Source organism: Psammomys obesus, unplaced genomic scaffold (assembly GCF_907164565.1).
Source record: "Psammomys obesus unplaced genomic scaffold, mPsaObe1.curated_primary_1811, whole genome shotgun sequence".
NCBI classification, from domain to species: domain Eukaryota; kingdom Metazoa; phylum Chordata; class Mammalia; order Rodentia; family Muridae; genus Psammomys; species Psammomys obesus.
The window spans coordinates 16,690,236-16,702,743 of NW_026596085.1; the positions used below are offsets into that span (position 1 = coordinate 16,690,236).

The window sequence follows — 12,508 nt, forward strand, 5'->3', positions numbered from 1 at the left end:
CCCCCCCCCCCCCCCCCCCCCCCCGCAAGCCCCACACCCCCCCCCCCCCCCCCCCCGCGGCGGCGGGGGGGGGGGGCCCCCCCCCCCCCCCCCCCCCCCCCCCCCGGCCTCCCGAGGCTCCTGGGTGCCCGTGCCACTGGTGTGAACTCTTTCCCTGGGGACATAGGAACAGACACCGGCTCCCTCAGAGCAGAGCAATGACAGACCACAAAGAACCATCCCACCCAAGGGGCTCACTCACAGACCGCGGGGGTGACTGTAAAGCAGCCATGGCACCACCCTGACATGGATGATGAATTTCCCCAAACAGCATAGGTGGAGTACCCCTTTGAGTTAACCCTCTCCTGTCAAAAGACCCCGAGGACAGGTCAGTTAGGGCAGAACCACAGGGCTGTCTGGGAGGTACAGGAGGGAGTAGCTGGCGCCTCAGGTGGCGGGCCCAGTGACCCTCCCCAGCGCATCCTTCTGTGAGGGAAGGTCAACTGCAGGCCCAGTCTGTTTCATGGGGTGCGCCTTTCGAGAAATCACAGCGGCTCTGATGAAGATGATAGCTGTTACACCAGAGGGTAAACAACACCCTAGGAGTCACCCGCCATGTGCACCGTGGTCCCTTGGAGTATCAGAATGGGAGAGGGCCTTTGGGACTGTGGGGTACACACCCCTACTTAGCCTGGGGAGCAGGGTGAAAGGCTGAGCACCCTGCTCCTTAGAGATAAGCGCTCACCCTGTCCCCCACCCACTGTGGCAGATACAGCGGGGCCTTTGTTAGGCTGGATGTCTGCCTCTGCTTGCCAGGCTAAACGTCTTCCCTCTTGCTCGCCTGCCCTCCCTTCCCTCAGGGCCCTCCCTGCTCTATTCCTGGCTTCCCCTAGTGATTTCCAGAGGGGTGTGGCAGGAAAACTGAGTCAGGAAGCAGAGGCTGAGCCTAGAGGAGTGGAGGAGCCTTGACTGGGGAATTCATGGGAATCACGTATGTAAGCCTGTGATGTTCTTAGGACTGAAGAGGAGACAGAAGGGGAAAATATAGAATGAAAACCATGTTCTCTCCTGCTGAGACCCCTGCAGCTCCTCAGTAGGTCTTACACCTATGTAGACACACACACACACACAAACACACACACACACACTGATATATATATCAGAGTGGAGTTCCTGTGTTTTTATTTGTTTGCCCTGGCTGTCCTGGAATTCACCCTGTATACCAGGCTGGCCTCAAACTCAGAGATCCACCTGCCTCTGCCTTCCCAGTGCTGGGATTCAAGGCTGGAGCCACCAGACCCAGCATCATGTTTTTGTCAGTTGTGTCGCTGAGGACAGAAGCCAGGGCCTTGAGCAGGATGCTCAGGGCTCCGCCCCTGGTCCTCAGCCTCTTAACCTGTTTTTGTTTCAATTTTTTGTATCTTCCCTACTCTCTGTGCTGCTGTTTAATTTTTGAAGTGTGACATGATTTGTGTGTTACTGTAAAAGTCCTGCTTGTGTGGTGGGGCTTCCCCTCCCCACCCACGTGGCTGACCCAGTCCCACAGTAGGTTGTTTTGGAAACCTGAAGCCTGGTTCCATTTGACTCATACCGTGCAGATGGGTTTTCATGAACTCTAAGCTGCCTTGCTTTGTTTGGGTCTTTTTTTTTTTTTTTTTCTTTTTGTTCTGGTGACTGTCTAGTGTCTTTTATAAGGACATGAGGCCATCCTCCTGTCCCCATTGAAAGGGCTCATGTCATTTGTGGAGTTCAGCTTCTCCCTGCTCTGCCTCTATAGCCTGGTGCTGCCCTCCAGGGTCAATGCCTGTTCTGTGGTCCTGCCAAGCTGTTCTTCTTAGTAGTTATCAGTACTTCTTCCAAAAAGGAAAAAAAAAAAAAAAAAAAAAAAAACAACAAAAAAACAAAAGCAAAACCCAAAACCCTGAAGGGTGGTGTCCTTGGCCCTCAGACCCAGTCAACAATGTCGGACTCTGCTCCCAGTTTGTGTGAGGCTGCATTTGGCCCAGTCCAAAGGTTCTGGGAGGCAGGGTGGCAGCAGTTTTGCCTGGAGTACTGCCCTGTTGGCCTTCTCCAACATTTCCTCTGCTCCGATGTGTCAGGATGGGAGTTTCTCCTACCAGTTGGCCTCCCGGGTCTGACTTCCTCCTGAGGGGCAAGCCTTCTTTCTCAGACTGAGCTAAGGTAGGGAAATGTGCATTTTGCTCCCGGTGTTTGTGGACATCGGCCCATGTGGGTGTGGCCCTGCAGCTGCTGGCTCGTCCCCCAGTCAGCTTGGGTGCCGGGAGCAGAAGCCACAGTCAGCTCAGAACTCACTAGCAGACTTTTTGACCCTCCTACGGGGGCCTCGGAGAGTTGTTGCTCAGTCCTTTCCACAGGCTTGTAAGCAGCCCCTGACCATCCCTGGAGGGGAAGTGGCCGCCGAAGTCCAGCTTTTGGCTTATACTCTGATGCCCAGCCTGTGGAGGATGTTGACCTGAGTTTGGGCTCATGATAGTGGCCAAACCCAGGACCTCCCAACCAGTAGCTCTCTACAGCCCAGCCACAGCCACTTACTTCTGGGTTTTTGGCTACACTGACTTCTAGAACCTTCTTCTACCGCCAGGCTTGGCATATGTGGTTCTGTCGTAGCTCTGCTCCTTTTCTAGTCCAGTGATAAGATGCTCCTTCTGCCCTTGGCTCCAGCTGAGAGTAGATGTGACTCCTTCTCACCAGGGACAGCAAGAACAGAGGCCCACTAAAGGTGCACCAGAACCCCCCCACCCGCCCCATATGTATGTGCTGGTGACATCACTGTCACTCCTGAGCCTCTGAAGTCCAGCTGCTCTGCCTCTTTGCAGATTATCAGCCACGACACGCGCCGCTTCCGATTCGCCCTGCCTTCGCCCCAGCACATCCTGGGCCTTCCCATCGGTGAGTGTGCCCAGTCCATCTCTTCCCTGGAGTCAAGAGTGGGAGGAGGGGGCAGTGCCTGGCCTTGCAGAGTAGGCCTGTGTCCCTGGCAGTGGCACCAACACAGGTGTAGAGGCCAGAGCTGAGGTGTGCTGGGGATCCCTCATGAGGCGGGAGGGAACAGCGGGAGGCAAGGCCATGGGAAGACAAGCCCCTGGGGGGTAGTGCCTGACCCCAGGTGACCCCTCTCTGTCCTACAGGTCAGCACATCTACCTCTCAACTAGGATCGATGGGAACTTGGTCATTCGGCCCTACACCCCCGTGTCTAGCGATGATGACAAGGGCTTTGTGGACTTGGTTGTCAAGGTGGGGTCTCCAGGGCATGGCTGCATTTGGCAGTATGTGTGTATATGTGTGTATGAAAGCCTGCTTTCTACTCAGGTGGCAGAGAAAGGGAGAAAGCGGAGTAGGTGTTGACCAGAGGAGAAGGGAGAAGAAAAACCTTTAGACCTAAAGGCTCTGAACTCGGAAGGCTTGAGAACTGACAGCCAAGAGTGCAGAGCAGGGCTTTGATGGACGGGTAAGAGGTGAAGACATCCAGAAGTCCAGGCAGGGCCTTGTACGCCCCAGTCCAGCTTGGGACATTGTCCAGAAACAAAGGAAGTAAATGGTCATGGACTGAGTGTCTGTTCAGGTTGGAATCAGTGGTCAGGTTCCGGGAGCTGGGGAGTCTAGCAGAGAGACAGCCAGGCAGACTGATTGACAGAGACAAAGAGACAGAGGAGTCATAGATGACAGGCCTCTGCTGACCTGAGTCTCCATGGCTCCTGTTGGCCCTGGATAACGATCAGATAAAGACCCGCACTGGAGCCTCTGCCAGTGTCCTGCCCATCTCTTCACGTCCCCATCCCTCAGATTCCTGCTTGTCTCCAAAGTCTAGGGAGCCTGTGCCAGTGTCCTGCCCGTCTCTTCACGTTCCCATCCCTCAGATTCCTGCTTGTCTCCAAAGTCTAGGGAGCCTCTGCCAGTGTCCTGCCCATCTCTTCACGTCCCCATCCCTCAGATTCCTGCTTGTCTCCAAAGTCTAGGGAGCCTATGCCAGTGTCCTGCCCATCTCTTCACGTCCCCATCCCTCAGATTCCTGCTTGTCTCCAAAGTCTAGGGAGCCTCTGCCAGTGTCCTGCCCATCTCTTCACGTCCCCATCCCTCAGATTCTTGCTTGTCTCCAAAGTCTAGGGAGCCTATGTCAGTGTCCTGCCCATCTCTTCACGTCCCCATCCCTCAGATTCTTGCTTGTCTCCAAAGTCTAGGTCCCTGGGGAGATGGCCCAGCCCTGACAGGGACACTGCTTCTCCTCTGTCCCTATAGTCTTAGGCCATGTCCCTATAGGCCTCCCCTTTACCAAGAAGTAATCCCACAGGGGCCTGGAAGGAAGCTGTTTCAAGACGGATGTTTGTGTCCTGCTGAGGCATGCGTGCACAGGGAGGGGAGGGCAGGGCTGAGCTGATGCCCAGAGCCTCACTGTACTGGCAGATGTGCCCTGTGTAGTAGGCGGAAACCTTGCTTTTACGAGCTGTGGGGTAAAAGGCTTCAGTTTGGGCGGACGGGACCTGAGGGGAGGTTCTGGCTTCCCCCGAGGCTGGGGCACCCCAAAGCTGGGTGGATTGAGAGATGCGCGTGTGGCTTTGCAGGTTTACTTCAAGGACACCCATCCCAAGTTTCCTGCTGGAGGGAAGATGTCCCAGTACCTGGAAAACATGAACATCGGAGACACCATTGACTTCCGGGGTCCCAACGGGCTGCTGGTCTACCAGGGCAAAGGTGATTGGAGCCGAGTGCCCCTGGAGAGCTGGGAGTGCTATGTCAGGGGCCTGGCGACAGGGCAGCTGGTGTTGCCCCCTTCCTTGGTCATCCGCTGTTCAGGGGTTAAGGAGCCTGCGCAGGGGTTGCCCCTGGCTGTGCTTGGGGGGTCATTTGCAGACTACCTTGGCTTGCTTTGCTCAGTGTCCCCAAACTAGCCAGCCAACACCTGAGTGGGAATCCTCCACTCCGCCCACCTTTGCTCTCTTCTTCATGAGAGAGAGACTCATTTGAGCAGATTCCTGTTTTCACTCCTGCTGGCTGTGGCTGTGTGGTGTTTTCCCTTCCCCGGGACCCCACTGGGGTCAGCTGCTCCTTCTGTCTCTCCCCAGGGAAGTTTGCCATCCGCCCGGACAAGAAGTCCAGCCCTGTTGTCAGGACAGTGAAGTCTGTAGGCATGATCGCAGGAGGCACAGGTAAGGGTTGGAACCCTAGCCGAGCCATGGAAGGTCACAATGCAGGGGTGGGAGGAGGCACGGTAGGAGGGAGGTCTGGGGCCAGGCCTGGGTCTCCCACGCCTCTCCTTGCCTGAGTGCCTGGCATGCTTTAGCAGACGCTCACTCAGTGTGGGGACCCCGTTTTACAGGCATCACCCCGATGCTGCAGGTGATTCGTGCCGTCATGAAGGACCCAAACGATCACACCGTGTGCCACCTGCTCTTCGCCAACCAGGTCAGTCAGTGAACCGTCCCCAGAACATGCAGGCTGGGGTTTGGCCGGGCCCTGTGTAAGAGTCTGGATGGCTCTGCAGAGCTGCTGAGCACGCCGGGAGTGAGGGGCAGGGCAGACATTCCGGCAGCAGCAAGTGAGGGTAGCTGCTGAAGACGGTGCGCCGGGCCATCTGGCTACGCCTCCCCCGACCCTTGGCACTGCCTTCATCTCGAGCAGACCTGGGACTCTGGTAGAGTGGGGGGACACTGGCCTGGGCAGAGGCAGAGGTGAGGCGCCTCGGATGCAAGCCCTCACAGGCCACTGAGCAGAGTTTTCGGGAGCTGCCGTGCACCTGGGATGAGTGGCTTCCCTTCTGCCTGGCCCTTCTCACTGGTGGCACAGGATGGTGAAGCTAGACTGTCCCAATGGCTGTGTGGCCAAACAGGAAATAATGTGTCATGTCCGGGGAGACCCAGCTGAGTCCCATATGTCCCAGCAGTGTAGAGGCCAGACCCTGGCGCCTCTCGCTTCTCAGCTAGGACTCAGGGTCCCCAGGATCCGTCTGGCCCAGCTCTACACTGCCCATGTGTGAGGCACGGTAGCCCAGGGGAAGGGCCTTGGTCCCTGCACAGCTGTAGGAAACGACCTCGATGCCCACACTGGGGCCGTGGCTAGGCCAAGGAGAGAGAGAGAAAGCTCCAACTGGCTGTAAACTTATGCTAGTAGTGGAGGCTGGTCCTGAACTCAGGATCTTCCTGCCTTGGCCTCTGAGTGCCGAGATCATAGGCACGTGCCACCATGTGCGGCTCACAGGCTCCGTTTATAAGGAACCTGTTAGTCAGCTGCTTGAGGGACTCTGCAGGCGAGGTGACTGGAGAAGGCCGCTGTGTCATTAGGACTCCAGTGAGCTTCAGCATCTGCCTCTGAGCCGCTGGGTGTGGCCCACAGGGCCATGATAACCCACCCTTGGGTCTGTCCCTGTTGAGGTCCCCAAGGGCAATCCCTGAGTCACTTGTCCTGACTGGGTGGCCTGTCTCCCGCAGTCCGAGAAAGACATCCTGCTGCGGCCTGAGCTGGAGGAACTGAGGAACGAACATTCCGCTCGCTTCAAGCTCTGGTACACGGTGGACAAAGCCCCCGACGGTAAGCACGGGGAACCCCAGGTGGAGCTGGAGGCAACCCTCAGCCCTGGGCCTCCACCAGGCTCATTCAGCACTCATGGCCTTTTCGTGGCTGTGGAGGAAACAAATCTCAGAGAGAGAAGTAAGTGCTAGGAAGCAGCAGCCCTTCCCCCCACTCCCCCGCATCTCCCACAGTGACCTGCTGGGCAAAGAAGTCCAGTTATCCCCTTGGGCCTGGCTCACTTTGGGGCAGGCCTTGGAGCAGTGCTGAGGATTGGTTGAAGTGGCTGCTTTTGTGTGGTTTGTAACCTGTAACGGCCTTGATATGTTTTTGTTTTTTTTCTGGTCTCCATGGGGGTCTGGGCCATTCTGGTTACCCCGACTCTGCCATGCATCTGCCTAAGTTGCAGGCCAAGTTTGGGGGTGCTGTGGAGAAGCCAGGCCTGTGCTGGAAGGAGGGAATGAGGCCCCCAAACTCCTCTGAGAATGCATTCTGGGAACTGAACTGTCCTTTGTTTTCCTGCCTTGGTAAAAAATAAGGGTCTAAGAGGTCGCATCAGTGTTGGAGGTGGGCTCGGTTGGTAGAACGCTCACTCTGCCCATGAGGCCCTGGGTCTGGCCTACAGCATAACAAAAACTGAACAGGGTGGCACATGCTTGCAGTCTCAGCATTCAGGAGAAGTGGGGGCAGAAGGAACAGAAATTCAAGGTCATTCTCAACCGCATAGCAAGTTCGTTCTGGGCCGCATGAGACCCTGTCCCCTTAAACCAACAGCGAGAAAACTAACACTGTGTTCTCTTTGTTGTAAAGAAAGCAGCCCCTGCATGCTCCTGGACTGCTTCTAGTTACCTCAGGTAGAGAGGGCAAAGGTAGACTGTTTCTAGACACCCCAGATAGAGAGAGAAAAGATAGACTGTATTAGCCCAGGGAGAGAGAGCAAAAAGGTAGACCGTACTTATCTTAGGTAAAGAGGGCAAAGCTAGAACAAAGGTATGATTCCATCCAAGTGCACCTTGGGGTCCAAGGAGTTTATCGGGGTAACCGAAGAGCATGGCTGAGGGAACACGGTGACTCAAAACTAGCCACGTCAGCAAGAAGCCCATCCCAGCGCGGGTGCTTACCCATGACCATGGCATCCCAGGAGCTGCCTGTTCATCTTGCAGGCGGCTCCACCAGAGTCTGCTGGGCCCATCCTTTTCACTGCCTTTGTAACCCCAGGGAGGCCCTGGTGAGCCTCCCAAATTTCTAGAGCTTTAGGAGCCTTTCCCTCCCCCGCCAAAGGAGTCTCAGTAGGAAGAAGCAGCTACTCAACACCATGCCGGCCAAGCCATGTGTGTGTGTGAGTCAACTGGGCACTGGTGTGGGTGTCCGAAGGGCTGCTTCAGACTTGCCAGGGAGCAGCTAACTGGAGAATGTCCTCCTGTGGGGTCAGGACCAGTGCTGCCCCTTTGTGGTGGTCTGTGGGAATGCAGGCCGTCTCCCAGGGCTGGCTTCCATAACAGGGCTAGGGCAAGAACTGGGTAATCACCTGGCCTTTCCCTTTTATTCGGCACCACCCTGACCCGCAAGGAAGCAGCAACAGGTCCTTAGGACCCAAGCTCAGAGCCAGCAGCCCACACGTGTGGCAAATGCTAGGTTTCCCAGGGTCTATCTCTGGGACCTAGATAAGGAGACATGCAAACATCGAAAAATGCCTCCATGAGCCTTACCTCTGGACCTGTCTGCATTCTCAGAATGCTTGTTCCCAGGCAGCTGTCTGTCTCCACAATGCCTTGTTCCAGAGGAATCCTAGGAAGCCTGCTGACTCACGAGCTGAGTCACAGGGGCACAAATGGAATTTAGGAATGGGAGAAAAACAAGGGCTGGCCTAAAGTGGAGTCAGGGATGGGGCTCACACAAAAACACGGCTGATGCCTGTCTGCCACGTGTGGGCCTTGTGTGCCGCTCTGACATCCCCGGCAGCCAGGGCACAAAGGAAAATGTGTTCAGTTACTTAGCTCATGGTGTCCACGAGCTGGAGGACTTCGTCGCTCAAACACAGTGGATCCTTCCCAGTCCTAGGGCCTGCTGGGACTGCACTGGTCCCTCCTGAACTGGGGGCCCATAGAAGGGACGTCCAGGCAGTGCCTCTCTGTCAGAAAACACCTTTTAAAAAATTACTAACCTTATTATTGCGTGTGTGTGTGTGTGTGTGTGTGTGTGTGCGCGCACACACACACACACAAACACGTTCCATGACACATGTGTAGAGGTTAGGAGACAAGCTTGGGGAGTCGTGTTCTGGGAATTGAACTCAGGTCACCAAGCTTGGCTTATACAGCAAGTGCCTTCACCCAGCAAGCTGTCTCCCTGGCCCCAGGTTTGTTTTTTTTTTTTTTTTTTTTTTTTTTTGAGACAAGAGTTTCTCTGTGTAGCCCTGGCTGTTCTGGAACTTGCTTTGTACACCAGGCTGGCCTCGAACTCACAGACTCCTACCTGCCTCTGCCTTTTTTTATCTTGAGCTTCTGTGTTGTTTCTGTTGGTGTAGTTGCTTTCTGGATCGAAAAGCCAGAGATAATCCCTAGTGTTGAGGGGGAGATCAGGGGCTGGAAGAGTTGAGGGGCCTGTGCCAGGCCTGGTAGAGCCCTGGCTCTCGAAAGCATCCTCAGTGGCAGGGGTCAGTGGCCCTGTGTCCCTCTGCTCTGCTGCTGCCTCTTCCTGTCTACCTCTGAAACCAGCCACCAGGACTGATTTTACATGCTGCTTCTTCCAGAGGACGTAGAGCTGTCCTTGAACTCACGTCCTCACTTCCCTTGTCTCTGTCAAGTGCCTGGGATTACAGTCCTGAGCCTGTGACCTCGCCTGGCCTATTCACTGTGGACTGAGTAACAGTTTCAGGCCAGGGTTCACGATGCAACTGTGAGCAAGACCATACTCCTGGTGGGCTGTCTCTGTGGTGGCAGACGAGTCAGGCCGTGAGCTCAGAGCTGGGGTTCAAGGTGTAGACAATGTCGCTCTGAGCAGCCTGGGCTGGGCTCCTCCTTCGGGGAGGCTAGTTGGTATGACCTTTAACAATTCTGGGTCCGCCGGGCCTCAGTTTCTAGAAAGTGAAATCCATATGCCATACTCTGGGCCAGGGGGACGCTTGTTTAGCATGCATGGGCCAAGTTCCGATCCTAGTACTACAAGACTAAGTAATCCTGTGGTAGTTGTGGGGGCCTATGGGGCAGGTTTTCTAGCTGTAAGGTGGGTGAGGGGAGCCATGAAGGCCTTGCATTCTGGTTGCAGGCTGTCAGGAGGTACCAGGGTTTGGGGCCCTAGAGCAAGGTAGGTTTACTGAAAGGGAGAGGACAGGGCGGACAGGGGAACTGTGGGTCCCCCTCTGACTTTGCTGGTCTCTTGTTTCTACAGCATGGGACTACAGCCAGGGCTTCGTGAACGAGGAGATGATCAGGGATCACCTTCCTCCTCCCGGGGAGGAGCCGCTGATACTGATGTGTGGACCCCCACCAATGATCCAGTTTGCCTGTTTGCCCAACCTGGAGCGTGTGGGCCACCCCAAGGAGCGGTGCTTCACCTTCTGATGGCCGGATGATGGCCACTCCCATGCCTGCTGCTCACGTACTCACCACAGCCACCTGTCCACCCCTTCCGTCCCCACCACTGCCCCTCGCCCTAACATATACCCACATCCATGCTGGGGCCTGGGTTCAGCCTGGCCTGCCCGGCCCTGGTCATCCAGCTGTACTGGCCCCTGAGGGGCCACTGTGGGAGCAGGCCTGTGTATCAAGTGGCCCCTGTTAGCCATTTTCTGCATAGGTCCCTGTCTGGCTGTTACCAGAGCTGTCCCATGACCACCCCCTTATGCACACACACAAAGACAGAGAGAGAAAGAGAGAGAGAGAGAGAGAGAAAGGTGTCAGTACCATGTCTGCCATTGCCGTGGACCAGTCTAGAGAAAGGAAAAGTAAAGGGTAAACAGATACAGTCCCGGGGCCCGTGCCTGCCATCCAACCACCTGCCTTGGGCCGTAGCCTGGCCTGTGCCCCTAACACTACATTAGACAGTGACACCCAGAGGTTCTCTTAGGAGGGTGTCTGGCAGTGACAGGCTAGCCCTCACTGCTGGCCAAGGGTCCCTGGGGGCAACACCCGGACACTTCCAAAACCCCATGCTCCCCTGCAGCCTTGGGTGCCCAAAGCTGTCAGCCCAACAGAGTGCGGTAGACCTCGGGGTCCCAGGCTTGTTTCTCCACCCCAAACCTCCCCCTGGCTGGTCCCCAGCCTGCGGGGCTTCCGAGCAGTGCCTCTCCTCTAGGAGACAGACCCGGCCTGGCCTGGTGTTGCCTCCAGCAGGTGGTGGCCACCTCCTGCACACTGGCTTTTTTAAGACATTTATGGGCAGAAAAGAGTTAAAGTAAAACTTTGCTAATACCAACCCTTCTGGAGTCTCCATGGGGATCACCAGGGAGGGGCAGGCGGGACACGTGACACCCACATGTATTTTGTTTCAGATACGCATTTGTGTTGCCTGTTCAGAGTTTGGGAAGTGGGGGGAAGTAGACAGGGAGTCCAGCCTTGTGCTGTCACCTTACTGGTGACTGTCACTTCCGTGTCAGCCCGATGGGAGAGTGGGAGGCTGGATCCCATCCAGTGCTGCCCTGTGATGGCTCCACCATTGTCCTCCCTTCCCTGATCCCCAGCTCTGGATTCTGCTGGGAGAGATGCCGGCTTGGTAACACTTGTCAGATGGGTCACCCGAAGACAGATCATGTGGAGGTTGGAGCTGTTCTTAAAACGGGCTGCAGGAAAGCCACCTGTCATACTTAGGGTCTGTTTTGTTTTGTTTTTTTGAGACAGGGTTTCTCTGTGTAGCCTTGGCTGTCCTGGACTTGCTTTGTAGCCCAGGCTGACCTCAAACTCACAGAGATCCACCTGTCTCTGCCTCCCTGAGTGCTGGGACTAAAGGCGTGTGCCACCACTCCCAGCTAATTTAGGGTCTCTATTGCTGTGATGAAACACCGCAACTAAAAATTGGGGAGAAAAGGGGTTTATTCAGCTTACACCTCCATACCGCTGTTCGTCATTGAAGGAAGCCAGGACAGGAACCTGGAGGCAGGAGCTGATGCAGAGGCCATGGAGGGGGCAGCTTATCAGCTTGGTCCTCATGGCTTGCTCAGCCTGTTTTCTTATAGTCCCAACCACCATGGGCCAGGCCCGCTCCCCTTGATCACTAATTGAGAAAATGCCGTAGTACAGCAGGATCTCATGGAGGCATTTCCTCAACTGAAGCTTCTTCCTCTGATGACTTGGCTCTGTCAAGTTGACCCCAAACCAGCCAGTACACCACATCTGATGACATGGTTGGGATGTGAAGACTCGGTCCTGCGGTCCTGCGGTCCTGCGGTGGCAGATTCAGCTGGTGAAAAAGAGTTCCAGAGCCACATGGTTGGAACAAGCCGCTTCTGAAAGCGCCAAGGAAAGCAAGTGGTGGGGGAGCTGACTAGGCAGTGTTTGCCACACAAACATGCACCCCGGATCACAGAACCCCATCCCGCCATCGTGGGGGTGTCCAGTAGGGCTGCCTCCACAGAAAGCCTCACCCTGGTCCCAACACTGGAATTAAATTATTTCTTTATAGTCTCAAGTTCTGGAAGAAAACGGATTATTTGAACAACTTTGCTGTCAAGAGGAGTCAGGCCTGGACTTAGTAATAAGACCCCTCAGGCCTGCTCCTGTTCTCTGCTCAACTCACCCCAGCACTGAGCCTAAACCTGCAGCTATCCCTTTGCCTGGGAGCTTGCTCCCCTTGCACACCTAGAGGTAGGTGTTGTGTGTGTGTGTTGGATTATGGTGGTCTAATGAAAGGAAGGAGGACAAGCCTAGACTCGAGCCTAGCTCTGCTCCCGGAACCAGGATGCTTCTCCAGGATCAGACGGATTCCTGAACCCTTGGGCTCTCCCGACTCCTAATTCTCCGTTGAACCCTGATGCTTTCAAATAAAATTAAAAAAAAAAAAAAAATATAT

General features: G+C 55.5%; 1 protein-coding gene across 1 annotated transcript in view; it reads left to right on the forward strand.

Moving 5' to 3' along the window:
- Positions 1 to 10,918, forward strand: part of LOC129691108 (NADH-cytochrome b5 reductase 3) — a 17,553-nt gene extending 6,635 nt beyond the window's left edge. Inside the window, exons 3-9 of the mRNA XM_055627085.1 lie at positions 2,817 to 2,889; positions 3,129 to 3,235; positions 4,561 to 4,690; positions 5,062 to 5,145; positions 5,316 to 5,401; positions 6,424 to 6,523; positions 9,893 to 10,918. Of these exons, the coding sequence (XP_055483060.1) occupies positions 2,817 to 2,889; positions 3,129 to 3,235; positions 4,561 to 4,690; positions 5,062 to 5,145; positions 5,316 to 5,401; positions 6,424 to 6,523; positions 9,893 to 10,065 (753 nt within the window). The 3' untranslated portion in view covers positions 10,066 to 10,918. The remainder of the gene's footprint in view (positions 1 to 2,816; positions 2,890 to 3,128; positions 3,236 to 4,560; positions 4,691 to 5,061; positions 5,146 to 5,315; positions 5,402 to 6,423; positions 6,524 to 9,892) is intronic.
- The last annotated feature ends 1,590 nt before the right edge of the window (positions 10,919 to 12,508 follow it).